The sequence below is a fragment of the Plectropomus leopardus genome, chromosome 22 (assembly GCF_026936395.1).
Source record: "Plectropomus leopardus strain MGB_pleo_1.0 chromosome 22, ASM2693639v1, whole genome shotgun sequence".
In the NCBI taxonomy this organism is placed as follows: domain Eukaryota; kingdom Metazoa; phylum Chordata; class Actinopteri; order Perciformes; family Serranidae; genus Plectropomus; species Plectropomus leopardus.
Window position 1 is genome coordinate 23,833,061 of NC_142197.1, and position 27,955 is coordinate 23,861,015.

Below are 27,955 nucleotides of genomic sequence, written 5' to 3' on the forward strand. Positions count from 1 at the left end.
AAAAAAATCAGGATTTTAGATATCAGTAACAAAATGTAATTTACATTTTGAAATGCATACATATCATATCCTCGTGAATAAATCACTCACAGGCACATTAACAACATAATAGTTTATTGAGTGGATATTCAATATTTGTGACAGTGAATACATAATTAAGTAGAATACATAGGGACATTCAGTTTATTAGAAGAGAACATTAAGAAAATATTGGTTTTTGGGTTTAGGAATATTTAGCAGTATTTGGATTATAATAACAAGCCTCCCTGTCTCATTAACAAAGATGGTCAATAAGGTACAAAACAAAAATACAGCTTCAAACTCCATCTTCAAGGCTGTTAATGACCAACAGACAGACACTAAGGCAAAATGTGAAATAAAATTAAAAAAATCTCAGTCACACATTCATTACAAACGCACACACACACTCACTCACTCACTCACACACGCACCATGCAAGTATGACATTGAAAAAAAATGGCAATAAAACATGAGTTCACATATTTCTATGGAAGCTACTGTGTGGCTGGCTTTGTTGTAACCTGACAGACTGACAGCACGGGACGCACTGTCCTTTCACTACAATGTCACGGAGACCTCAGAGTGTCAATGAGACAGCTGTCGCTTCTCTCAAGGTATTCACTGGAAACTGATTCAGGAATTAAAGGAAAAAAAAGAAGAAAATCTTGAGGAAAAAAAGGGGCGAAGATGTCGTTATTTCACAGCGCCCTGGAACAAAATGGCTACAATGCAGATTCACACTTGAAAAAAAATTAAAAAACAGAAGCAGACAGGCTTCTTTTTTTCCCCCTCAGACTCTGTGCGCTCTCTACGCTGCGCTGTCACTGGCCACTGCTGTGTCTGAGGGTCCAAACGGGCTGATGGTGTTGGTCTCCATGGCTTGGTAGACCAGGAACAGGAAAACAGCCACAACGGCCAGCAGGAACAGCTTTATCCACAGAGACAAGCCGCGAGGTGCAGCTTTGGTCTGTGCTGCAGGGGGCGCTGCAGACAGAAGCCTGGAGGAGGAGGAGGAGGAGGAGGAGGAGGAGGAGGAGGAGAAAGAGGAGGTAGAAGAGGCGGAGGGGGGCAGCCTGGTTACTCTGTTGATGGTGCGGCTCTCTGTGTAGGAGGAGGAGGAGCTGGTTTTCTTGGTGGTTTTTGGAGGGAAGAGGCAGTTTTCATCGTTCCACAGGTCGCTGGACTTCACTGGGCGACCGGCGGCTCCTCTGATTGGTCGTCGACAGGTGGCGCTGCAAGAGACAAGGAATTTAATGTCACTGTTTTTTCAAAGTGAGAGGAACTGTTTTCAGTCTCAGAAGATCCATGATTGTTTTTTAGCAGGATTCCTGTAGCTGAGGGCAGAGCAGGATTCAAGACGTTCTTAATGCCACTAAGAGTGACATTTAAGACCAATTATACAGTAGCCAGAACTGAAGTAAAAAATAAACATGAACCGACATCACTTACTTTAGGTAAGGGGGAATTTTGCCCAAATATTTCTTATGAAATAAAACATGACCTTAACAGGTATATGTAAATAATCTTTTTTTATTTAATTTATTTTCAAAGTTTCCCATTATTTTAGCTTTTACAATGCAATGCCAGAAAAAAAGGATTAATAATAATATATACATATATATATATCCCATGTATGGGTTTTCATACCAACTACAGCCTTATTTTTAGATTAATGCATTTAATGCATTTTAAGACTTTTTAAGGATCCGCGGGATTTCTGTGTCAGTTCTGGTCCATTCCTTGTTCACAAAGGACTTATTACACAAGTGCTGTAAATATGAGGTCATGAACTGACAGGTTAGCACTGATACATAATCAGCCCTATATGGACCCTCAGACAAAGACACAGTCAGCAGGTCATACACCGCTTTACTGAACCTCATGTTTTTACCCCCTTTATTTCCGCCCTCCGCTCCCCCTCCAGGCCGCCCTGGTGAGTAACCTGCTTCATTTTGAACTGCAAAGCCCCTTTAGCATTGTTAACTATGTTAGCACCATACATCTGTATAACTCAACCTTTCCTGTTTCACTTTCAAAATAAAAGCCCTTTGACAATGTTTTTCTGTCGATGGAATCCCTTCAGTTAGATAGATAGATAGGTACTTTATTGATCCCGAGGGAAATTTAAGACACAGTTGTTGACACAGGGCTTTTTATGGTAAAATAATTTCAGCCTCAAGTGGGATTTATATGCCGAATTAATAAGTATTTTCTGGGAAGTAATATTACCACTGAATATGTACTTAGTAGTGTTGAAGATTGACATGAAAAGAATAAAAAATATAATAAAATTTTTTTAAAAAAGGATTGAATGCATAACTGCTGGTTGAAAAAAAATTAAAAATGAAAGTATTTTGTAGACAACTGGCCACTAGTTACTTACGTGATTCCTGTTGGACTGTTGATGTCATTTGGTAACAGCTCCTTCAGGATGTCAGTCGCCTCCACTTTCGGGGGTTGCTCGCTGGCTGCAATTTTCTCCACCTAAAAGACAAAAACAAGCACAGACAATTTTTTTTTACATTTAGATGACTTCACCACAACCACCTGTAGGTGCATGTTTGGAGCAGCAGAGGGCGCCCTGCGTGATATCAGACACCTCTCACCACGTGTCCACTTCAAAAAAAGGCTGGACAAACCACCATGGTGACTGATGAACCACCTTGTGAACATGTAACAGAACAGTCCCTGCTGTCTAACAGTCTACCTGTCTCACTGACACGTCCTGGGACAGTGTGGACGAGCAGCTGAGCGTCTTCGCAGGGCTGCACGAGGACAGGTTGGTGATTTTCTGCTGCCTCCTTTTATGCAGCGGGACATCTGGGGGGCCAACGTCCTGTTCACAGACAGTGTGTGTGTGACTGTGTGTCGGGGCTGTTTAACCAGCCAGCAGTTCAGCTGTCACACAACTGTTCCTGCAAACACCCTCAACAGCTGCTCACACAACTGACTGATCATTAACAGCCCCAAACTGTGAACTATACACTGAGAGTCTCAACCGTTCATGTTTGAGCAGAGACAATGCAGCATTCAGATCCAAGTGTTAAAGAGAAACACGAGTGACGGACAGAAAAAAAAAGGGAAAGGAAGGAAAAGCAGTGACCACAGATGTCTGATTAGATATGTACCCGAGCTGCAGAGACAATATCAAACTGGTCTGATGGAGACCAGTGGCACCCCTGTCTCTTTATGGGTGAGATGTCACACATGGGGCTAAAGGTGACCGGGTTGACTTTGGCGGGATGAACCGGAGGGGAGGAAGGGCAGGACGGCTTGGCAGCTGGCTGTAGACTCTGTTTTGTAAAAGTTAAAGAGCCAGCCTGAAGAACACAGGCTACATTATTAAATATACATGTTCAAAAATGTACAAAATAAAGCAAAGAAGGAAAAGAACGTGCTTTTATGCGAAACAGACTAAATATAAATGGTTTCAGTGATTGATTCTGGCCATAGACTGTATATAAAGATGGATGACGCACTCCCACTTGCCCCCGCTATGCTTAAATGAAGCTAAAGTACCCCAGATATGGCTGCTGCCATTTTGCACCAGTGACATCATTGAGAGCTGGATTTTGCATAATAGCGTTATCCTTGATGCGGAGTCCCCGCCAAAACACGTCCAACCAATCACGAGCAGCCCCATTGAATGTGAGCACATGGATTAGCTGTCACAACTGTCAATTCTGGAGGAAAATCCCCTTTTTGTATAATTCAATAAATCACTAAAACAGAACTTATCATTAAAATTATAACTGGAACAAACATCAGGGTGATGAGATCTACCTTCAGGATCAGAAACCATCTTTGGGAAAAATGTATTTGGCGTGTACTTTGAGTTTTTAGTTTGGCTTATGTCCATTCACTAATATGGAGGGGAGTGCTTTATGACCTATACTGCAGTCAGACACCATGGCGCGATCAGCTGTCATGTTGTCCATCTTTATGTACAGTCTATGATTCCGGCAAAATAAAAACTATTCTACGCACCCTTGCTGCAGGTCTTAAGGGTTTGATTCTTGGCTCTGGCTCCTGGGACACCAACACAAATACACAAGATCAAAAACAATTCTGGCTGAAACCTCACACCCTGTCTACACCAGCCACGTTTCAGCCGCATTCTTCAGCCGCCTGTCTCTGTGCATCTGACAGACAGATGGCACTTTTGTTTTAATCAACACAGCTGTCCACAGCTGTCACTCTGCGCAAAAAAGGCTCTTTTCAATAACAAGTTTTAAAAATCATACATTTAATATGATTTTCTACTTTTATTGAGTCAATATTTTAACCAACATCAGTCCTAACCCAAATATCAAATATTCATTAATTTTCAGAATTCTAACCCTTTAATGCCAGGTTTTTGTCATGACACCACTATATTTTTAGACTAAAAGATAAACATAAAAGAATTATTATTAGTATACTACATGCAAAGTAGATTGTTTTTTGATGATCACAGTCTGGGATATGTCAGTGATTAGCAGCAACAGTGATTGTGACAGTGCTCCTAGTGGAAATAGCATGTATTTTCTCCATATGCCAAATATGGTAAAAATGACATAATTAGGTGGAAAATAGTAAAAATGACAAATTCCAAGTCAAAAGCCCAGAATGTCGTAAGAGGTGTATGTTTTTATGCTTTGATGGCTGGTGGATCAAAAATTGCAGTTTGAATGGGTTTCAATGGTGCATTTTTTGCACTGACTGACTTTTTGGCTCATTGTCAGTGGTTGGCAGGCTAATGACTATCAAGACCTCTTCCACTCTGAAAATGAAGCTGCAGGCTACCGGCAGGCTACACTGTATCGTCTTTCAAGTGTTGTTTCATTTTTCTTTGGGAGATCTGGGGATGGAGAGAAAAAAGGGACAATCGCTGCACACAGGTCTTATAATTGTCAGATTTTCTGGCTCATTGTCAGGGGTTGGCAGGCTAATGACTATCAGGACTGCACCTCTTCCACTCCAAAAGTACAGCTGCAGGCTACTAGCAAACTACACTAATGTAGTTATTGTGACAAGCCTACTGCTCTAATTTTGTTTTTTTTTTTGTTTGTCTATTCCTCACAAACAAAATCAACCTGTTGACAGAGAAGAGGCAGACTGGATGTGGTGACAGACACAGGGATATGACACGCCACAAAAGTACCCATGTGTAAAAATTCAGCTAGCAAGGTGCTCTGTCAAAGTGTTTGTGAGTGCAGAGCAACACTGTGACTAGACACTGACAGACAGAGGACTGAAACTGTGCTGACTGAGGCCACATGGCTGATGCTGACACTTGTAAGGAACCATGAAGCAGGTTAAGGAATGCAATCAGAAGAGTACGTTCTCTTCACCACCCTACAGTGCACCATAACCCACAATTCATCACCACTGTGCGCACTGATTAACTGCTACACAAACGTGTTGACATGACACTGTGGATATACCAAATGGGATTTTATGTAAAATTTACTTTGCTTAACCCTTCGAAACCTGGAGTGACATTACTTTTCTTGTGCTGCTTTCAGATGCCTTTCACGAATATTTACACCTTTAAAGCTGGAGCAAAATGCTTAAATTTCTTTTAAAAACATTGGAAAAAGGACTATAAGCAACTTGGTAAGAAATGTTCTACAAATGGCAAGATATTACTAGATTTAGGAAGAATATATATATATATAAATATATATATAATTATATAAACTATATTTATAATTACCATTTAACATTTGAAATAATATTTCAATATAAAAGATAAGATACAATTATTATAATTATAAAGAACTACTCCAGGTCATTTCCTTGTTAATTTGTTTTTTACTTTATTTATTTAAAAAAAAAATTTCAAGTAATTTTCTTGTACTTAAATTTTATTTATTTATTTCTTATTATTATTATTATTATTTTTTTTACTAATTTCTCATTAATTTTTCTGCTTCACTTCTCCTAAAGTTGCTCTTTGCCTTCTTGCCATGTTTTTGAAAGAAATTAAGCCAATTTGTTCTGGTTTCCAGGGGGTAATGTAGATGGCAAACAGAAAAAAGGCAAACCTCCATCACAGCGGTGTCGAGTAGAGCGACTGTCTTGTGAGATGAATCCTTGCTGAGTTTGGGAAGATATAGCTGTGGTTTTTCCTCTAGGAGCTACATATTTCAGACAGAAGGTGAGTGAGCAGACCTTTCTTTAAGAATTATGAGGACTAGATATCCAACTGAAACCAAAGAGCTGGTTACACCTCAGTATGCTTCAAACTTCTAAACTTCTCTCTCACTTTTTGTGAGCAGCTCTACAGACCTTGGCTGTGTTTTGGGCAGCCATCCTCACTGGATCAGACTTTGGTTTATGGCCCACATTACGGGATGGAGTGTCCCTTGCTGGACTCTGAGGCAGCTGCATCAGCAGATAAAACAAAGCTGAGAATTTGCAATTAAAGTCATCGAAGAGAAATATAGAAAAACAAATTAGTAAAGCACCAAAAGTCCCTGATGGCTGTGCTAGACCTTCACCGTGACAAAGAAGCAAGGAAAATGTAACCCATTTGTGACCATCAGACTGGTTGATAATGCACATATTTGACAACACACGACCACCCTTGGATGCAGTTTGAGATGACATGACGGGGAAGCACTCGTCTCTTCAACAGATCAGCAGATATTGGCACAAAGTCATGATTCTGTGCAGTTATCAGTGAGTGAACAAACAGCCACAGTGGCCAAGACCCAGAGCTACCTGTGCAGGTCTGGACGAGATGGAGGGAGATTCAGTCCGAACTGGACTGTCCAGTCTGTGGTGAACCCTCGTGATAGACTCCAATGGAACCTGATCTGCCAATACAGGCCTGAGATCCTCAGGCACTATCTGGTGGGACAGAAAGACTAGAGCTATGGACAGAGTATGGAGAGAGCAGTGGACAGGAAGGGATAATTACAGCAAGAGTGACAAGTGAGACAGAAGGCGGGTTTCCATTATTGATCTGCGCAAAACTTAGGCAATATTTTCAAAATGTCAATAAAAAGCAAATTGTGAGATGACTGCGTTTCCACTGACTGATGTTCTGAGACTTCTCCTCTGGTGACAACATTCCAACAAGCATGGTGATGGACGTTCAAAACATTAGCAGCTTTATTTCTATTGCAGCCACCACACTAGCCGTCATTATTTCCAATCCAAGGCCACGTATGCGTGTCAGGCGAGCGATAATGGAAAGGCAAGCCCCTTATACGTGGGAGTGGCCACGTATGAGGGATTTCTGGGAGGTGATAGTCCATAATTTCACAGAGGAATTGTGGATTCAAAACTTCCAGATGATCCGCTCAACTTTTGAAGAGTTATGTGATGCACTAACAGCTCTTGTAGCTCCTGCTGCATCATGCGGGAGCCAGTTCCTACTGACAACATAGCCATAGCATCACGTGACATAGAAAAGCCCAAAAAGTGTTTCCATTTCAGTTTTGCAAAATATGTTTTTTTTTTTTTAAAAAAAACTTGATATACCACCTCATGTGAGCGTAAAAACTTTTACATTCACAATTTTAATTAGCGCAATTTGAAGGTTAATGGAAACCCGCCTAGAGAAGAGGTGCAAAGCTTGAAAGGATGAATAAGTACATTTGCTGTTTGTTTATGAAGTTAAGTGAATAAGCCAGTTGGAAACATATTTGTACAGTGGGAAGGCTGAAATCTGTCCTCGTCTTTTGCAGAGCCATAATAAATACTGTTATCAAATCTAAGCTGCAGTTACCATAAAGCAGTTTTATACTGTGACTCGACACCTTTAACACTATAGGAGCTAGAATGAAGCCAGGTGTGAAGGTGACTGAGATTCCTGCCCAGAACAGAGTGTGAACTGAACACCAGTGGCTTTCGTCAAAAACAGCGCTGATGTGCAGACAAAGGAGTGTAGACAGTATTCACCATTCTACTGGACAACCTCCTGGATTTGCGCCTTATTTGCAGGACAGGCTCTTCATCATCTTCATCCATCAACTGGTCTCTCTGCACACATGGCATGCACATACCAGCAGACAGTGTGAATACCTGTTAGACTTATGGCCCATTTATCACCATTATGTCTGCTTTACCGTCAGTCCAGATATTCGTCCGTGCGTGCCCATATGTACTGCATTTTTGTTGCTTGGTAAAGTTCAGAATGAAAAAAGACTATATTGCCTGCAACATTAACAAAACATAGACATAACTAATCACTGTAATGGCTCACCCTGCTCAGTTTTTTGTGACTTGTGTTTAAGCAGAGACACGAGGTGCTGATTCAACTCTGGTTAAGTTATGAAGGTATAGATGGTGTTGTAGTGGATTACATTACACATTTTGTTCACTGACTGCGTGTTTGCACCGTGACAGGCTAATTTCTGATCGCATACACAAATCCATAGAACTTGAAATAAAACCTCTTTGACATGAAACTGCTTCCCTGAGGCTCTGTAACAGTATAATGCCACAGACAATAACCAACCAGTCAATCAACAGGAAAACTGCAATTAAGCTTTTAGGTCATTTATCAAGCAAATATGTCAAACATTTGCTGTTTACGGCTTCTTAAATGTGAGGTTTTGCTGCTTTTGATCTCTGTAAATAAATAAAAAATTTGAGGCTTTGGACGAAAGGTCAACAGCTGTTGGAAATTTAAAGGCTGATATAATAACAATAGTTTGAAACAGAAAAATGCCATATCTCCTAATTAGAATGAGGTCATTCTGTGTTTTTTACAAACACAAATTAAAATTTTTGTAACCTACTAGAATAATAAAATCAATAGCTTTTTCAGGCTTCTAGATACAATTTGCTATAGTAAAAGTGACTCAAGTGAGATGAAAAGACTGAAAGCCTATTAAATAAAACAGATTAAAAAAAATCTTTTGGGATTACATTTTCAGATAAAAAAAAAAAAAACATAATAAATTGCAACATATCACAGTGTATTTTACCACAATTCTTAGCTTATCGCAACGCGTTTCAAATCGCAATCTTATTGTGACTTAAGAATTGTGATAATATCATATCATCGGGCCCCCATTGATTCCACCCCTAGTTTGCGATCAGGTTACTTTATTTGTGAATAGATTTGGTTTGCAGTTTAAAGTGCAAGGTATCCGATGTGCAAAAACCAAGAGGAAGACAGGTATAGACAAAGGATTTGGCTGACGCAAATGTTTCACTCATTCAAGGAAAGGAAACGGAATTCAAACACACGCAACACCAGTAGAAGGAAATCTAACTGCTTATCACATGAGCACACGTTTAACTCTGTTTATTCCTTTCACTTGATGTGACTACACTAATGCCAACACTGGAACACGTCCTCTACCTTATAAATACACAGTACCACTGCTGCTTTACTAGAAAGTTCATACCAAGAAAGAAGGGTAAACACCTCAGCACACGCACACGCACACGCACACGCACACGCACACACACACACACACACACACACACACACACACACACACACACCTCGGGGCCTCGGCTCAACAGGTGCACGTTCACAGAGGGAACAGCAGGAGGAGCTGCTCACAATCACATCCACAGCAACACTGCTTTACTACACACATGGGAGATGAGTCCACACTGCTGTTTCCTTAACAGGCTGTTCAAACATGATCTGATAACACTCTGGATCATTGTGAATATCTACAGAACAACATAAAACACAGTGAGGGTGGAGGTTTTATGATAAACTCTAGAAAAACGTGGAACAGCAGAAGAAAAGGAAGATGATGGGACTGAAGCACTGTGGAGAAGAGTGAGTGTGTGAAGAGATTCGAAGCATCCGGCGTGCATGGCAACAGCTAATCCACATCATGTGCTTTGAATGTGACATGTAGCGAGCGGCGCAGATACACTGAATCTACACACACACTCTGAGCTGGGTGTGACTGCTCTCCAATAAAATGAGGAAGCACTTCCATTGCCAAGGTTAGAGGAAACTGTATAATGAACCCCAGCTGCCGGGAGTCCCATCATACCTGCCTAAGGAGAAACACTGCTATGTTTCAGCCAGGGGCCTCATTATAGAAACTTCACAAGTCTGAATTCCTGTCTTATCCCAGTTCAGTGAGACTTTTAGGATTGTTGGTCTTTTAGAAACATGTTTCTTAACTGCATTTTGGGAAAATCCTGTCTTGTATCAGGATAAGAATTTAGCTATTAAAGAACCGTTCTAACTTTCCAAGTTAGGATTGAGGTTTCTTTTGTCATATTATATTATGCACTTGCAATAAATAGCAAAATAAAAATAAGTAGATAAAAGTCAATTCAAATCTAAGAAGTACATTGTGCAGAGACATGAAAGGCTCCATAAAAAGTGTCCATAAATTGCACAGTACACACTACATGTGCAAGTCCCTAGTTTGGGGTCTCAGCCACGCACAAGATGTGCTGCTAGTGCCAAAAACAACAGTTAAATTACAATAAAATAAAATAACATAAAATACTTCCAAAAATCTGTCTTTATAGCAATGATAATGAAGATTAAGAACATGTACAATTAAATATAATCATTAACAGACTACTCAAACTGTATACTGACACTTTAAATTTCAATAAATAATTAAAATAAACAAATTCACTTAACTTAAATTAATTTAAATAATTGAGAACAAAACTTCCTGAAAGGGTGGGATTTACTCTTCTTCACCAACACCATTAGAGCCTCAAACTTCTCATTGCTAAACTTGAACACACAATGTTGTTTGTCCATGATAGCAAGCTTGCTAATGCTACCTGTCCTCCTATGTCAAAGGGACAGCAGAGCGGGACAGGATTATGGGCGTGACGTATTATACGTAGCATAGTAGGAGATTTAAAAAGCAGCTGATAGCAGTAAGCGACTAACTCAAAGAACAATAGAAGAGCTGTAAATGTCTTCATATTGGGAAAATGATGAGATTCAGGAGATCCTTAGCCTCTGAGCAGAGGACGAGACCATCCACTATATAACAGGGAAGGTAAATAACTGTTCTTGCCATGTTCTGCTGTTGTTATTGTTGTATTTTCATTGTTTGGTTCTGTGTAAAAATGCAGATGCGGCATAAAGAAGGGACTTTGTAGGGACTGTATATGCGATCTGTGTGTAAAAAGGGCTTCTGATTGTTAAACACAATATGACCTGAGTTTACAGACTTTGATCTCAGCTCTGATTACCGTCTTAGAAAAACTATCAGAAGGTGGCAAACTATTACACGCTTGAAATGGAAACATTACAACTTGGCTTTCAAACCTGCAATTAGTCCAGGAAGTATACCGCTCCTCTATCATTGTGGTTAACTGTTTCCCAAGTGAATGAAACACAGTCAACATCCAAACTACTGCTATCATAAACACACACGCACGCACGCACGCACGCACGCACGCACGCACGCACGCACGCACGCACCCACGCACGCACGCACGCACGCACGCACGCACGCACGCACGCACACACACTTGAGTCACCAAAGCTCCATCACAGCAATCTGTTTAGGCAAAAACAGATTGATATCATGGTCCTTATGACAACAGACAGTGGACTGGAGACATCTGGGTCATTTCTCCATTCAGAGGTCCACAGACAGTGTGAGGACAGACTGTGTAAATGTACACAGACTGATGTGCTGGCTTGTTTTCACCGTGACTGAATATTGGTAAGCAGTTAGTTACCGTGTGGTGCTGGCTGCTGCGGGTGCGGGTGGTGACGGGCGTCTTCCCTCGGCTCCTCACTGGTCTCTCCACCACCGGAGCTGGTTCAGGTTCTGGTTCCGGTTCTGGTTCTTCTGGTGGGGCTGCCACTTCTGACAAAACACAGCACAGTCATACACACTGGTACATGTGGGTAGGTTTAGTTTATGAAGAGCAAAATGTTACTTTTGATCTCCACCGTACCAGACAGCTGTTTGTTTTTATTCATGTCAGCACACTGAGAACACAACACTGTTTAAACTACCGCAGTGTATAGAAAATAAAATCAGTAAAAAACAGTGCGACACGAGTTCTTACCGTCCTCCTTGTCGCTGTACAGGTCCGATTCGGAGTTGCCGTTGTGGTTGTGGTTGACTTGTATCTCTGTGAGAACCAGCTTGGGCTGCGGCAGCTGAGCAGGACCGTCATCCAGCAGCCGCTGCAGCTTCTTCTCATACAGTTTACGGGTGGAGGCTGTGAGGACGAGCAGGGGGAGACATTAGATCAAACCTGCAGAAAAGGACTTGACCTGTCACATGTCTCTGAGTGGCAGTGAGGGGGAAATCCCGATAACTGGAAATTATTACATAACATCCGTACAAGACTGAAGAGCAGAGAGAGCCCAGCCCTCCTCTGAAAGAACTGGCTTACTGTTGGTGTTTTTTCACCTACATTCATTTCAGCATCATTATTACCATCACCTTGATATTTATTATATTTATGCTTTGGTGATATTGTTAAAGTGAAGGACTCTTGCTTTCTTTTTTATTCTTTTGTTGTGACTTAGATTTATATCACTTCAGTAGCAAAAGAGAGTGAGAGAGGGAGTAAGAGAGAGAGAGAGAGAGAGAGAGAGAGAGAGAGAGAGAGAGAGAGAGAGAGAGAGAGAGAGAGAGAGAGAGAGCGAGCGCTTCCTTTGTTCGTCTCCTGTGACGAGAAACAGGTTGGAGTATAGTTTGTATCAGTGATCAGACAACCAGAGAGACACCACTGGTATGTAAATGTTTGCTTAACAATAAAGAAAATAACGCCTGACAGCAAGTTAATTGCTGATGCAGTGCGCGAGCAGTGTGGTTATGAAAGCATCTGCAGCCATCCATTCATTTATCCATTCATTCATTCATTCATGTCGTTTAGTTTCTGTGATTTATAGAACTGATGCTGCGGTACAAAAAAAATATGATTTAAGAAAAGATTTTGTTTGTTTGTGGACTGATTGGCCTTATGCAGAAATGATATTTCAGAGCTAAGGTGTAACTAAAATGATTAAAAGAATTATGCCATGATTTAGGTCGATTTATCAAAATAAGACACAACACACTCATTTACAATTAAACTTTTTTTCCTTTGTGATATTGCCTAATGTATAGCTGAATCAGAGCGTCTGGCCTGAAACGTTCATGAAGTTATAATCGGAGTGATATCCTGGATCTTGACTGCATTATGTTGATTTATACAAATATTTGATTAAGTGATTATGTGACTCATTGATGTGGTTTATGATAATGAGCCATTAATCTGATTGATTTTGCTTGGCTTTAAAAGTTAGATTAAGAATAATTTCACAATTATTGTGAATACTGTTTAAAAAAGAGCACAAATATTACCCAAAACAAAGCATTCAAATTGTAGAATGATATTGATTAAACTAAACATGGTATTCCACATGATAAAACAAAGTTCCCATTTAACAGTTTGATTGAAATCAGGTGATTTTACATACAAACATAGATTGGTTGATGTGCCTGAAATGATTTATGTTATTCAAAAAAATTTATTGGCTGAATTAACTCACATGATTTGTTTTTCTTTGAGGTTTTCAACCCCACACTTGTACTTGAACAATCATTCCATAAATTGAGTTAAAACTGAATGGAGCTGTCCTGCGTCTTCTGTGGTTATCTGTGACGGGTGGGATCAGGCAGTTATTGAGCCTGAAACCCGACGGACACATTTCACACATATCATCTAATTATTCTCGTGTTTCTGTGTGTTGCACCCCGTCTAAACTGGCCGTGCAACAGACGCAGCACGTGAGCACTACAACAGCTGCAGCTACTCTACGCTGCACTCACAGCCCAAATACACAATCATGTTGACACTTAAGAGCTGCTAGAAGGCTGGTGAGCCACATGGACAGCTGGATTATTTGAATGCACGTGTATGTTGTGTTAGACAGCTGGCTGAAAGTGCAGCAGAATCTTGTCAAGTGTAGGGAGGCCGCTGAGAGAACCAGGAGCCCTGCTGCAAAATACTGCACCGTTGCCAAACTTGAACTCAAAAGCAGAATTTGACCCAAGCAGCTTAAAATCCTCCAGAGAATGCTTTTCACATCATCATCATCATCATTTTCACCAGCTCTCAAATGATTGTCTTTCTTCTTGCTCGACTTTACCAAAAAAAAAAAAATTCTTATGCACTAAAAAACAATTTTAAAGGTAATTCTGATTTTTAATCTAGTTTTACCGCCTTATGGTTGTACGCCTCCAGTCAAGGTAAGTTTACATCCATGTCTCTCTAAACTCATGTGTAGCCATGACAGCGGACAATTCTTCAAATATGGATGTTGCTGCAAAGAAGCTACAAATTCTAAAACAAGGATGCTTCACACACATCTTCAACCAGGCGGAACAGAAGATCGAACCAGTCAGCTCAGTTTTAAGATTAGTGTCAAACATTAAGTATCTGTCTCTCCTTCTGTTCCTGAGATATGACTTTAAGTAATGGACAGAAAAGTGTTTTGGCAGAACATTATGGTGTCACAGTGAAGCTGACCTTTGACCTTTTGGATATAAGATATCAGCACTTCATCATTTTTTCCTATCGCACATGTATGTAAAATGTTGCCATAATTGGTGTATGAAGTTTTGAGTTAAACATGCTTTGTAAGGTCATAGTGACTGTTGACAACCAAAGTCTTATCAGTTCATCTTTGAGTTAAAGTGGACGTGTGTGCCAAATTTGAAGAAATTCCCCTTAAGACAATAATTTAAGAGCTGGTGAAACTGATGATGATGATGATGATGATGTGAAAAGCATTCTCTGGAGGATTTTAAGCTGCAAATGAGCAGACATCTGGTGATGGAGGGAAGTTTATCACAGGTTTACACAAACTACCCACATTGTTATGATACAAAACTGGTTGATAATCGGCAAAGCATCTATTTAAAATGTCATTTTATATTCAGCATAATGCTCGACTTTACGAAAAAAAAATTCTCATGCACTAAAAAACAATTTTAAAGGTCAGGTCAGCGTGCGTACCCACCAAACGCGATAAAAATTATTTCATCGCGCCTCAAATGAAATCGCGTCGCGCCGGACGCTCCAGTTTTGACGCTCGTACAAAAACCCCAAAATGGGACTCGGCAGCGAAATCGCGCCGCGCGTTGAGCCCGCCCAAACAACAACATTTCTTCCGCCATTTCATTCTCTCGTTGACGATCGCTGCACCGCACCTGCTCTGGAGAAGTTCCCAGCGTCGTCTGCGGGCTAGGCGCCGACGTCGGTTCTGGGTGCATGCTACCCTACGGAGGCGGCGTGAGCTCGGCGAGTTCCACCGTCTCCTGCAACAAGGGACAGGAACTGTCGTACAGCTCTTTGTGAGCGGTGACGGCGACGATAAGCTGCTCCTCCATTGTTTCTGGCGGTTTGATTAGATTTTGCGAGGGAACACCAGGACGTCCATACGTCAGCACGTCGATGACGATCTCAACGCTGATAGGCTGTCGCGGCGCGTCTTCACGCGACGACGCCGCAAAAGTTCAATTATTTCAACTCGAGCGTTGGACGCGGCGTTGACGCGACGCAATTTCGCGTCCAACGCGCCAATTCGCGTCAACGCGTCCAACGCGCCGCGCAATCGCGTCCATCGCGTCGCCCGGCAAAATGAGGCGTCAAATCGCGTCTTTGCATTGACTTTGTATGTAATCTTGAGGCGCGATCATTTTTAATCGCGTTTGGTGGGTACGCACCGTAAGATTGAATGCAGGGTTTTCCCACCCAGTCATTTATTTGTGGCAGGCTGACACAAATAAAAAAATCTGCTGCCACAAACAGATTTTCGGAACTGGACTGTTCATTAAGGGGATTTTTGGAATATATATATGGCGCAGCAGAATGTCAGGCATAGAGAAAGTGAAACTTTGGTTCTACTGTGTCTAAGACCACCAAAATGTCTCTCCGAGCAGAGGACGAGATCAGCTACCATATCACAGAGAAGGTAAATGGTTGTGATTGACATGTTATGCCTTTGTTATGGTTTAGAAAGTGCTGCCAAGGCATATTTTATATGTCATGCTAGAGGTGGACACTGGTGTGTTAAACACCGCGCCCATTGTGCCTTCTTTGACCACGGGGTACTGTGATGCACGCAGGAGCGGAATGATGCCACTATAGTCTGGTTCTGCGTGAACATGGAGGGGCAACATAAAGGGGGACATTTTCCTCTGTGTAAAATACTTGACATCATATCAATATTTCACATTAAAAGCATGCTCCCCTTCTTTCATGTTTATCTGATGATTTGTGCTTTGGTGATTACCAGAACAACAGCTCTTATTTGTGAATGTATGATATGTTTGTGCTACCATGTTAAACTAATTGAGCGACACATTCCAGATGATTCACTTCCTGTGTGGGAAAAACACAGCATTCCATGAGTGAACATGTCAAAGCTGCTTGTGAATTCCATCTGTGTGTAGCTCCAACATGCCAAATCCCCCGTGTGTGTGAAGTGCAGTCATGTGTGTGTGTCCTGAGGGCAGATGTCACCTCAGTGTTTAACCTCACATGACCCCGCTGCTGCTTCTGCTAACGGGAGAACTCACCCACGATGGGCCCCGCGTCCACGCCGTGCTTGAGCAGCTCGTCCTTGAGGCCCTCGTCGCTTAGTAGGGTCACATCCAGCTCGTCGGGCAGAATCTTGTCTGTTTTCCTGGTGGCTTTCTGTGGAAGGAGGACAGGGCAGACCGATTGGTGACTGTACTCTTTAATAAACTCATCAGGGTCATGTCTGGGGCAAGCATGGATTTATTTGTGTCCTGAGGCAATGTAATCAGCAAGTAATGAACAGAGTTCATTCACAGTTTTACCAATGCATTTCCAGGACTTTCAGGCAAATGTTCAAGAACCTCCATTCTCTGAAACAACCATCTGGTTGGTATCACATTTTGGTATTTTTTTTGTCTTGAAGTTTTTTGGCAATTTTCAAGAAAATATATTTTAAAATATATTTTATCTTTAACCTTTTATTTTTTATTCAAAAAACCCCAAAACATTCTGGCAACTTATTTGTGGTTCTATTGTTTTTTTGAGGGGAGGGGCCTTCTTAAAGAAGAAAACGGTTATTTTTAAAGAAAATGTTTTTGCAGTTCCTTCCAAACTCATGGGCCAGCTGGTTTGGAAGGCATGTTTCCTCCAAAATTCCCCAAAACAAAACAATTTATCACAGCCTGAAACTGTAAAAACAGAATTTATTGTTAGACTTTCAGTTTTTTTTTTTTTTTTTTAAATTCAGTTCTGGAAATTGCTATTTGCAAATTCCCCGACTTCTCCATGTTTTTCATGACCATATGAACCCTGAATGATTTCAAAACAGTCAGATGCCAGACTTAAAAGCACACATTTTTACAAAATAAAAAACATTTGCTGGTATCCTAAAGAAGTCAAATATCAGTCTCTACAGCTTTTTTCTTCTTCTCCGTGACACTGAAAGGACTATATTTTTACATATATAGTATTAAGGCTACTGTGAGGTTTTACACCCCAGATGGATGTTACCCACGCTGCCCTCTGGCACCCCTTCAAACACTGTCTTATTAACACTGCATTTAGTGGAGTTCATTAACTCAGAGGAAAGCAGTGTTTGTCGAGCTGTCAGACAGTTAGAGAAACCTGTTCACCTGGTTGCTACTTACACACAACATGCTATCAGTGATCAGAAAGTGACGCTTTATGATCACCGCTTTACATCCACAGCTGCTTAATTTCACATAAGATCTCTAAACACATTTGGAGGCATGTGTGAGACGTGCATTCATGCTCCCCCAAAAACACGTGATTTAGAAGAGAAGCTTTAACTGGAGTTTCCCTTTAATTTCCTCAGATGAAGTGAAGCCAGAGAGAAAAAAAAAAGGAGGGAAAAAGGTGGCTCTTTCTATGCTGATGCTGCAGGCGTTTCATGATAGTAAACAACACGCTGGGGCTGAAGCCGCCCCTCACACACTCCAGCCCACAGGAAATTACTCTGTTTGAAGCCAGCTGCCTCTGAAATGAAGCCCTGTGTCTCCCCGGCTCACAGCTGAAGGACGCTCTGCCGCGGAGCAAACCAAACAGGCATGCAGAAAAGGGTTTGCACAAACATGATGTGAGCATACCAGTTACACGCGCTGTCATCTATCCGATGATAACATTTTTTTTAAAAAAAGCACTATCCCCATGGGCCACTCAGCCCCTAAATTTGGTGGCCAAAGTAGATTTTTGGTGTAGATGCACAAGAATACTGGCACATTATCATTATCGTCAGATAAAGACTTTGAAATGAAATATCAATATCAAATAAAAATTTCTGTCAATATAACAGGCCGATAAGATGACACTTTAATTATATGACTTGAACCCTTTGAACCTAAATCAATGCCAGCTTTCTTGTTCTGGGTTAAGATACCGTTCACAAGCTATTTAACACTTACCTAAGCAAATTCGTTTGATTTCTTTCAAAAACATGGGGTAAAACGCAATGAGCAACTTGCCGAGAAATGTCCCACAAATGACAAGAAATCAGTAAAAGGTGACAAGAAAAGGAGCTGAAAACTAATTTTTAAAAAAGGGAGGGAAATGTCAGAGAAACTATATTTTTATTTAGTATAATTATATATTTAAAAAATGATGTTATATAAAAAAATGTAGGATATTTTTTTCAGTTTTCTGGATTTTGGGGGGACATTTTCTTGTTTTTTATTTTAATTATTTTTTTAAAACCTTTTTTCAGGTAGAATAGTCATCGGAAGAGGACAAATGGTAAGTGATGAAGTCTGGATACTTCACTGCAAACTGTTATTACCAGCTGCTGTCACAGCGTACTGTCTGATCGAGCTGTTAACTCATGAAAATAAACACATCACCAAAGCAGACTTGTATTTTCCCGGTTGCATAATAAATGAAAACATACAGAAATGGACATGATATAAAGTAGATGGCATGTTGCAACATGTCGTTTACACAGATCAACAAGCTAGTGTGCTGGAATATTTGAGTCTTTCTAGGCAACAGTCCAGTAACAGAACTATTTGTGCTAGCGGTGCCAAAAAAAAAAAAAGATTACAATTACTACTGTTAACTAATAAATTTTGCTTGTACAACTATTGTATTAAGGCAATATCCCACATGACGGGTGCTGTTGTAGTGAATATCAGCACTGCTGTGATTATCTGATCAGGTGAAGGTGTGTGTGGTTAACCCTAGGGCAGATAATGGGAATTTCTATGTTTAAGGCCCTGACGCTTTGAATACACATCAAAGGACTAGCGATGACGAAAGCAGACTGTTGTGCTGCCTCACATTTTTCTGTGTCTCGGCCAAAAAGTTGTACATGAACACACCGCAAAGACGACAACTGATTGACAACAAGCATACATTTTCTGCAACCACCTGAAAGGAAAAATTTCCCCATATCAGTAATAGTCACTCAAAACAGAAGACATGAAGTTAGTTACCCAGTTTGTACATAGCATCTGATGATGAAAGAACAAAATTTATGTTTGGATCCCCAGATCCACCAACATTTAGATATCAATAACGGTACATGGAAACTTAGTTAGGACATTTACCATTTTGTTGTGTACCGGTCGTATAGTGGCAACTTGAAGAAATAACCCAATTAGAGCTGAGTATGTACACTCAAGTAAAAATCCTAACACCCGAAGATTCATACTCCTTAGAGACAAGGCACACTCTGCATTTTTATATTTCTATGTGTAAACAAACTACAACATGTCTCACTTTAGTAAAAAACTATGCAACAGTAAAGGTCATATTCCAGTCTCTCTGCTTGAAAGCTTTTACTTTGAAGCAGCTGCAGGAAGTATTAGGCCTGCGCTGGTAGAGTACTTCTCTTTTACTTCCATCTTTGCCGAACACATCCAGCAGTGTGGTTCTCCACACTGTGGGCAGACTGAAGAATGCAATGTTTTCACTTCATTTCCTGCAGAATGTGGCCTTGCGATGACATTTCCCTGTGCTCCATCTATATGGACATTACATTCAGACTGTACCACCTGTGTTGTTGTTGCTAACACCTGTGTTGTTGTTGTTGCTGACTCCGGTAGCAGGTGAGCTGAGGTTACAAAATGATTTTCTAGTCTACACATACTGTTGTAAAAAAAAAAAAAACATTCATAGTTACAGATGAAATCCTTACAGCATCTGAGTTTCTTAAACAGTAATCACTTAGACTGGCATAAGATTTAGTAAATTTAATAGACACAGAAATAAATGATTTGGCAGAAAGAAAAGCTACTTCCCAGCTGTCTTCCCAATACCTCTGAAGCCAGCCTCACAAACTCAGTAAAGCTATTGATATTATCTTCTGTTCTCTGCTTAATGCTATCTACTTTTGTCTGCTGTTATTTACATATGAATGAAAAACCTGTTCTTGAAGCCTTGAGCCATGGTGGCACTTGCATTTGAAATGCTTATATTGGTGCTCTATAATGATACTGAACTGAATAATTTCAAGAATATTTAAAATGTGCATCTCTTCTTATGTTGCACACAGAGAGGTAAGAATTACACATCACTGCCGGGCGAGATCTTGATAAGGTTATTGCATGCCAGCTGGTCTTTGCCATGCTGCTGACACCATTGCTACAGAGCTTCAGTGAGACGGGAATGAGGGCAGGCGGGCAGGCTGGTGACAGATCAGCACAGAGCACTGGACCAAAAATACTGACACATCACAGACAGTATGATAAGATCCAAAACACATGTTTCAGTTCTCAGTGGTTTCTGTGACTTGAGAAATACTTTCAAAATGAGCAAAGCCATTGTTTCTATGGCTTTAACATGGATTTGTTGTTCACAATGTCTCATCATCAGGGAAAACAACACGCTGCGTCCTCCATCAATAGTGAATTAACTGCATTCTTTCAGATTTCATTGCTTCTGGGACGCAGAACACATTACTAGCAACATCACTGAGCTACAAATACATTTTGGGCAGACCTTTAATCCTTTACCATAAAAAGAGACAACTAATTGCTATGCTTTTAGAGTCCGGGTCAAAAGTTTAAAATTTTTTGTTTTGGCTACTTCCCACTGAAAACAGCTGGCAACACTGGAGCCAGGCCGTGTATTACTGTGGAATGCAGGCAGAGACCTTTTAGTATTTGACTGAGCTCAGCTGATCACAGTGGATGGAGGTGGACCAGCACCCTTCCACCTAAAACACCAAACCAAAACCACTCATTGTAATTCTTTGTCTGACCACAAAAGATCCACTCTCAAACTGAGTGCAAGCTTCAAATCAACATCTGGGCTTAAAGCGACGCTCTGCAGCTCATTCGTCTGGAAACAAATCAACGGAAAATGTGAGGAATGCAAAGATGATACGCTTGGTGGAGAGGTGCTGCTGCGAGGATCACAGCGTGCAAAAAAAATGTGTGAGACACAGATGGAGTTTGACATTACTCTGCGTCTGGCTCGCAGTGGGCCCTCGGCAGGGTTTGGTCTGGATGGGAGCCAGGCTGTTTCATAATAAGCTGAGCTGAAGAGAGCGGGAACAGAAGAGGAGGAGGAGGAGGAGGAGGAGGAGGGAACAAGGCCCCTATGCTCCCTCCTCTGCGGACCACACCCTGGCCTTTAAAGGCATAACTAAAGTGTGAGCTCACAGCTCCAATCGGCCTTAGCTCGGTGGAGTAAACTCACTACAAACACTGTCAGACTTTCCTTTACAACTCCAAACTGCAGCCTGGTTGGAGTAGTGAGAGGGTGAGACATGCCAGAACCTGTGGCTGCATGACGTAACTCACTGCCTGGCTGAGTAACAATGGAGTATGTGTGAATGGCCATAATTTACTCTGCTAAAATTACCAAAGGTTTGCATTATTGGTGTCACACATTCCTCATAATTTACAGCTCATTCTTCTAAAACTCAAAAACACAGAACAGTAACAGAGGAGAAGCTTCATGCATGAAGACACAAAGCCTCTTTGACTTCACTTAACCATTTCAAAAATGTCTGGAATGAATTCTTCACCTGCAGGGTCGCCTCCACCTGCAGCCTGTAATCACCGAGACACAGGAGCAGAGGGATGCACAAGATAAACATCGACACTACAACGCAGCGCTATCTGAGGAAACAAAAGACGAGCTAATGACACACATGTCGTGTCTTTCTGCAGCTCTTGACTTTTTACTACACACGCACGTGGTAGCAGGGCGAGCACAAATTCCTCTTTCCCAGTAAAGTATTTCCTCAATTAGGAGGCCAAGCCCAGTAAGATAACAGTACCAGCTGCTCCAAAAACTGCTCAATGTCTGCCATTACAAGCTTACAGCTACACTTGGTACATTCTGTCAGAAAAACACATTCCTCCATCACTTTAGATCACAATCTAAACTCAAAAGAATCTCATCAGTTCAACGTCAGACACTTACAACTTCTCAAGACTCAAGAGGACTCAAGACTCTTACGTTGACCACAGTTAGACCACAGTTATAATTTGACAGCAAATGCCAGTTATTCAATGAGTGGGAATGCTGTTTAGGCTGTTGTCTGCTGCAGAAAATTGATCATATGACGTGGTGCATTAGCATCTGGCTGTGTTTCTCACAGAATGAGGTTACAATTTAGACAAGAACAGCCCTGCTAAAATTGGAAAAAGTCTTTTCTTCGCGTTTAAAAAAACCCAAAAACAATTCACGTTCATTTAATAACATTAAAAAAAACGATCCTCGTGTACACGGATCTTCACAAACAACTGAAAACACTGTAGCATGCATGTTGCACTTCGTATATTTGGCAGAAGTTTGTACTAACACACCTTAGAAGGACACCACGTTCCTGCACATATAGGCTTCACTCTACAGTGACTACGGTGACTATTAACAGCTACTCCTCTCATTAATTGGTCTGATCAGCTCTAACTGCACTGACAGAGCCACATTATGACTCAAACTGCTGCTGAGGAAAAAAAAGACCTCCTGAAAAGATCTTTTGAATTTAGAGAGGGGACACAGAATGACAGGACACACACAAGACCAAAAAAAAAAAAAAAAGATAGTGTTGCTTGTTCAGCGTTTGGTTGCACTAAAAGGCTCTCTGAGGAGTCTCTGAGTGATTCTCGTCCAAATATGGTCACTTATGGCTCCAAAAAATCCAGGATGGCGAAGGCCAAAATGCTAAACTTGAAGCTTCAGAACTAGAGTCCACAATCCAATGGTTGACATCACAGTGACTATATCCATTAATTTACAGTCTGTGGGTCTTAGTGAGTGTGAAACCAAGTGGACGAAATTCTTTAGACAGCTTTTCATTTGTTATGGGGGTACGATTTAGTTTTCAGAAAGTTGGTGAGCTCACAAGAAAAAAAAATCTTGCTGGGGACAGCAACAAAAAATTTAACGTTAATGCCCTGTGACTCTGATTTAAGAAAACTAAATTTTGGAAACCAGCAGTTTGGGATGTGGCTTCCTGCTTCACAATAGAAGGCAGATCCAGATCACATTGTGTTAAAGTGGTGTAAACCAACAGTAGGTCTGGGTGGAGCTTCTGTTTCATTACCATGGGGGTCAGTGCACCACACCTCTGCATTCCTCTTCCACACATTTATATTATCGCCTCGTCATATCACATACTTTACACTTCAGAGTGTGAATGTTCTCTTTATGAAGCCACCTATAGACATGTATCACTGCCTGATCAACTGGTGAACTCATCTGGTTTGGGACACCCAACAATGAAACAACATCACCTATCCCCTCCAGCATTTATTCATCATCTGAAACTCATGAAAGATTGATGATCTTCACTGTCCACACTTCAGAGCACACAAAAAGCCACAGCTGCCCTCTAAACAAACAGTCAGGCAACCTTTACCTGACTGCGGGAGCTCAGCAGAAAATCACCACTGAACTGTGAGCAGAGGGGGAGTCAATGTAAATCTTCTCAGGTGAAGGAAATATACAAAACCTGCACACAGTCATTATCTGAAATAAAAGCAGCAGTAAATAAATGAGAAAACACACCTCCTACATGACATTTCTTAGTCACCACCTTTGCTTTATTTAAACCTTTCATTCAGTTGTGACTGCCCCCTAAACAAGTCTGGACCAGAGACATGCTGCTGCACACCTGTCAGAGTCACAAATACAACACTCAAAGACTTTCTCACAGAGCAAATATTAAACATATTGTGCAATCACTAAAGTGTGACTTCTAAATGAATTCACAAAACAGCCAAGAAACACAGTGCGTCAAAAATCCCAATAACTGATCAATCAAAGAATACAAGAAACTCTAAATTTGAACTAAATAAAAAATACAAAGTGCATAAAATGAATAAACAAATGAGAAATAATTGATTGAGACTTCTTTAAAAAAAAAAGTATTTATCTATAAGAGATCAAATTCCTGACTTGTGAGTGTATGCCTCCATGAACCAGTCATAATAAAGTTTAAAGCTTTAAAACCTGAGCAAATTAATTTGATGTGTTTCAAATATATTGGAAGAAGGCAACAAGCAACTTAAGACATAAGCCAGAAATAAGCATAAAAAAAGAGTAAAAAGCAAAAAAAACCATATCAAGAACAAACAAGAAAATGATTCCAAAAAAGTGTTGAAATGTATTTTTATTATTATTATCATTATTATCAATAAACCTGCATTAAAGAGTGGAGAAACATAACGATGCAGAAGCTTCCACACAGGTGCACTGCATAGTGCAATTAAGCATTTATATCAATTTATTTTTTATCCAATCACACTCTGCAAATATTTCTTTTCACACCACACACAAATCTTTGATGAATTTTATCTATCACATTACACTTAAAAAACCAAACCAAAAAAAACAAATCTGCAGCCCCCATTTAGGTGTGAAAATCAATAAAAGGAAATATACAGCTGAGGCTTTAATAACCTGCGATTAGGTTAAAGGCAAATACTGAATAAAGATAAAATAATGAAATAATTTTTCTATAGGGCTATGTGTGATATTAGCGTCTGACTTTATTTACCAGAACCAAAACAATCCTTAACAAAAGAGCCAAAGTCCGCAAACATTCCATAACTGTGATAACCTGTTGTCATTTCTGGATTTTTATAAAGCACGCAAAAGAAACTCATTGAGCAAAAACTGTTGTTAGCTTTTCTATCCCACAGTATAATCATATTCTTGAGAAAGTCAGCAGACATTAGAGCTCATGCTTCAGAGGAAAGCTCCTGTATGAAGGCTCGGAAGTATGCAGCCAGTGGCTGGCTGGAGGAGGATTATGATTATTAAAACAACACAGGAATGCTGAAAAACTGAGAACGTATGCCCCAATGCAAAGACCTAAGCCTGAGACCAAAGCAGTCAAAACACTCTCGTCAACAAGAAGCATTATTCAACGGAAAACAACAAAAGCGACATCATCCACTCAAACACAACAAACACCTATTAGCTCCTTTATCTGTGCTGTGACAGTTTTTGGGTGTGATTTCATTTCATGTAACAACAGGTAAAGCTTTTTGACCATTCAAAACACTGAGTGATGAAATTTACATGTGAAAGAGCCAATGATGAGAGTGGGAGGGAGACAAACCCCACTCGGCACCAGGTCTGCACTTTATATGGAACGACTTTCGATCAGCGAAGAAACAGTACTAACAGGTACTAACAGTGAAAGCACAACAAACACACACACACACACACACACACACACACACACACATATCCCTCACCACAAAGTGAAAGCTGAAAGGTATGAATCAGTTTTGTGGCAACAGATTCACTCATGGAGCTTTTGTTTTAATATATGCATTTCCAAACTGGGGCACACGGACCAGCAGGGGCCTTAAAGGGACAGTTTACTTTCAAACTTCATACTTTTCCTCTTACAATAAAATTGAAAAACTCAATAGCAATGTCTTTTTCCAGAAATCATGACCAGGTCACAAAAGATAATCCACAGACCTTGTTGTGAGAAGATTCATGTACGAACTATTTCCTTTCTATCGAACTACACAACACAGAGGTAAGTGTGCACCTATGAATGGAAAAGAGGCTGATTTTACTGACGATGCAAGATGTAATCTTGCACTTACGTTATCCAGTTAAGTGGTGCTAGGTGAGCTAGCAGTAGATGCACTCTTTCTTCTGTGCAGCAATACAGTTTGTGGGTGTTGTTCGGTAAAAAGAAAATAGTTACTCCATGATCACCTGGCACCACAGACCTAGCTAACGTTACAGCTCAGCTGCGGAGGATGCCTCTAACCTCTTGTCCATGAGTAGATGCACACTTCCTTCTGCACGATAATGCAGTTGGCAGGCATAGTTTGGTGGAGAGAAAATAGTTCCTACATGAAACTGTTAAAAAGGTCTGTGGATTATCGAGTTAACCAGGTCATGATTTCTGGAAAGAGACATTATTATTGAGTTTTTCAAAAAAACAAACAAACAAATAAATTCACCAAGTAGGAACTACATAGACGAAAAATTTGTTTCATAAACAGATGGTAAACAAACAAACTAGGGGTTACCTAACACCACATATTTCCTGTAAGGTACTACAAGGCCACAGCAAAGAGGCATAAAGTCCAGGAGCAAGGACCACCACTTTCGGGAGCAGTGGAAAGTTGAATACTTTATCACTTATAGATGAAACAGTTGGATTTGCAAAAACCCACATGATGTGAGTAGCAGCTGGCCCCCAGCTATTTTCACATTATGTAATACAGCCCCTGTTAAAAAAAAGTTGGAACAGCCCTGATCTAAACTATTAAATAGCACTTAAAGTAAGAGGAAAAGGTGTGTATTTGTGTGTGTTTTGATTTTGAGATGGTTTGTCCCTTTAAGGATAACAGAATGGAGACAACGACTTGTAGTCCAGTTTCAAAATAAATGTCTTCAAGGCTAAAATGAAGACAAGTTCATCTTTCTATCAATGGCTGTGGTATAGAAACCAACACTGGGACTTTTTTAGGGTGGGGACCCTTGGCAAAAAAAAAAAAAAAAATATGGATGAAGGGACTCCGTAGTTAAAGCAGATGTATATTTTATACTGAAAAGAATAGCTGGTTCATTCAGTGATTTGTCTGGATTTATTGCATGATCTTAAGAAGTTAGATGCACGTGCAAACTCATTAGCATTTTCTTTTTCATTTGACATGTGACTAAATACACTACTTTAAATATAGAGTAATAAAATGGTGGTAAATGTTAGTTGTAGCCATGATATGGTATAGTTAACATTGTAAACCAAAATATTAGACTAAAAACTACAACTTTTTAGTGAAGTTGCCGAAGAGTGCACCACCCTTCTTCCTTCTGCCATGTAACTTACGCGTCTACAAATTACAATAACCGTTAATTCAGACACACTTAATAAAACTCACCCTGCCGGAGGAACGACTTCTGCTGGAGACGACGGGCGGCGGCAGCTCCTCGTCGCTGGAGAAGGCGTCCAGCGTCGCGGCCGGGGCATGTTTCTTGTTGTGAGCGGTCAGGTTCTTGAGGTAAAGCTGCACATACACGTCCTTAGTCGGGTTGCCGCTCGGCAACTCCACGTTGTGGGCCAGCAGCTCGCTCTTCAGCTTGTCCTTGGTGAGCACAGACGGGTCGTCCAGGTACTCCGGCATGTTGGCGCGCGGGTGGAGGGGGACAGAGTTTACACTGTCGCCTGGGTCGGTTAGCTAGCTAACACCGCGGGGGAGAGTGGGAGAGACGGAGGGCAGGTTCACGGAGAGCGGAGCGGCTAACCAGCGCCTCTTGCTGGACGTTAACTCGCAAAACAAAATAGAAAACGCGGTAGGAACCGTGTGTCAGAAGAAAAAAAAGGAACAAAACGAGAATACTAATGACTTGCTGTTGTTGCTTTCGCTTCCTCCGCCACAGAAGAATGGAGAAATGAGAGCGACTCTTGTCCAGCGGCTGCGCCTGCTTTGGGTGAACTCTGCACCGGACTGCTTCTCATAGGCGGGGACGGCCCGGACCGGAAGTAACTTCCTGTTACTGTTTCCCATTGGTCACACGCTGTTAGGAAGCCCTTCGTCATTGGTTGAACAAACATGCAACTATTGAA

At 40.9% G+C, this 27,955-nt stretch overlaps 1 protein-coding gene across 8 annotated transcripts; it reads right to left on the reverse strand.

The window, feature by feature from the left end:
• Window positions 1–97: 97 nt before the first annotated feature.
• Window positions 98–27,857, reverse strand: tmpoa (thymopoietin a). Of its 8 annotated transcripts, none has more exons than XM_088072512.1 (13): window positions 27,270–27,857; window positions 16,503–16,620; window positions 11,992–12,147; window positions 11,656–11,786; window positions 7,915–7,995; window positions 6,730–6,858; window positions 6,295–6,390; window positions 6,051–6,143; window positions 4,009–4,050; window positions 3,150–3,314; window positions 2,729–2,857; window positions 2,405–2,505; window positions 98–1,253 (listed from the first exon to the last, which is right to left on the reverse strand). In XM_088072512.1, the coding sequence occupies exons 1-13, from the start codon at window positions 27,510–27,512 to the stop codon at window positions 830–832; spliced, it is 1,908 nt and encodes a 635-aa protein (XP_087928638.1). In that variant the 5' UTR covers window positions 27,513–27,857; the 3' UTR covers window positions 98–829. The 8 variants fall into 8 exon arrangements, with proteins under 8 accessions (XP_087928638.1, XP_087928637.1, XP_087928639.1 ...); XM_088072511.1 differs by having other exon boundaries at window positions 3,150–3,341; XM_088072513.1 differs by lacking the exon at window positions 7,915–7,995 and having other exon boundaries at window positions 3,150–3,341.
• Window positions 27,858–27,955: the final 98 nt, after the last annotated feature.

What these genes read in the sequence shown, in the direction of transcription:
- tmpoa (XM_088072511.1), bottom strand. Translation starts at nt 27,512, where the DNA reads ATGCCGGAGTACCTGGACGACCCGTCTGTGCTCACCAAGGACAAGCTG. An exon ending in GGACGCGGGGCCCATCGTGG is followed by an intron (nt 12,148 to 16,502) that starts GTGAGTTCTCCC and finishes TCGTCCTCACAG; the next exon opens with CCTCCACCCGTAAACTGTAT. An exon ending in GTACAGCGACAAGGAGGACG is followed by an intron (nt 11,787 to 11,991) that starts GTAAGAACTCGT and finishes GTGTTTTGTCAG; the next exon opens with AAGTGGCAGCCCCACCAGAA.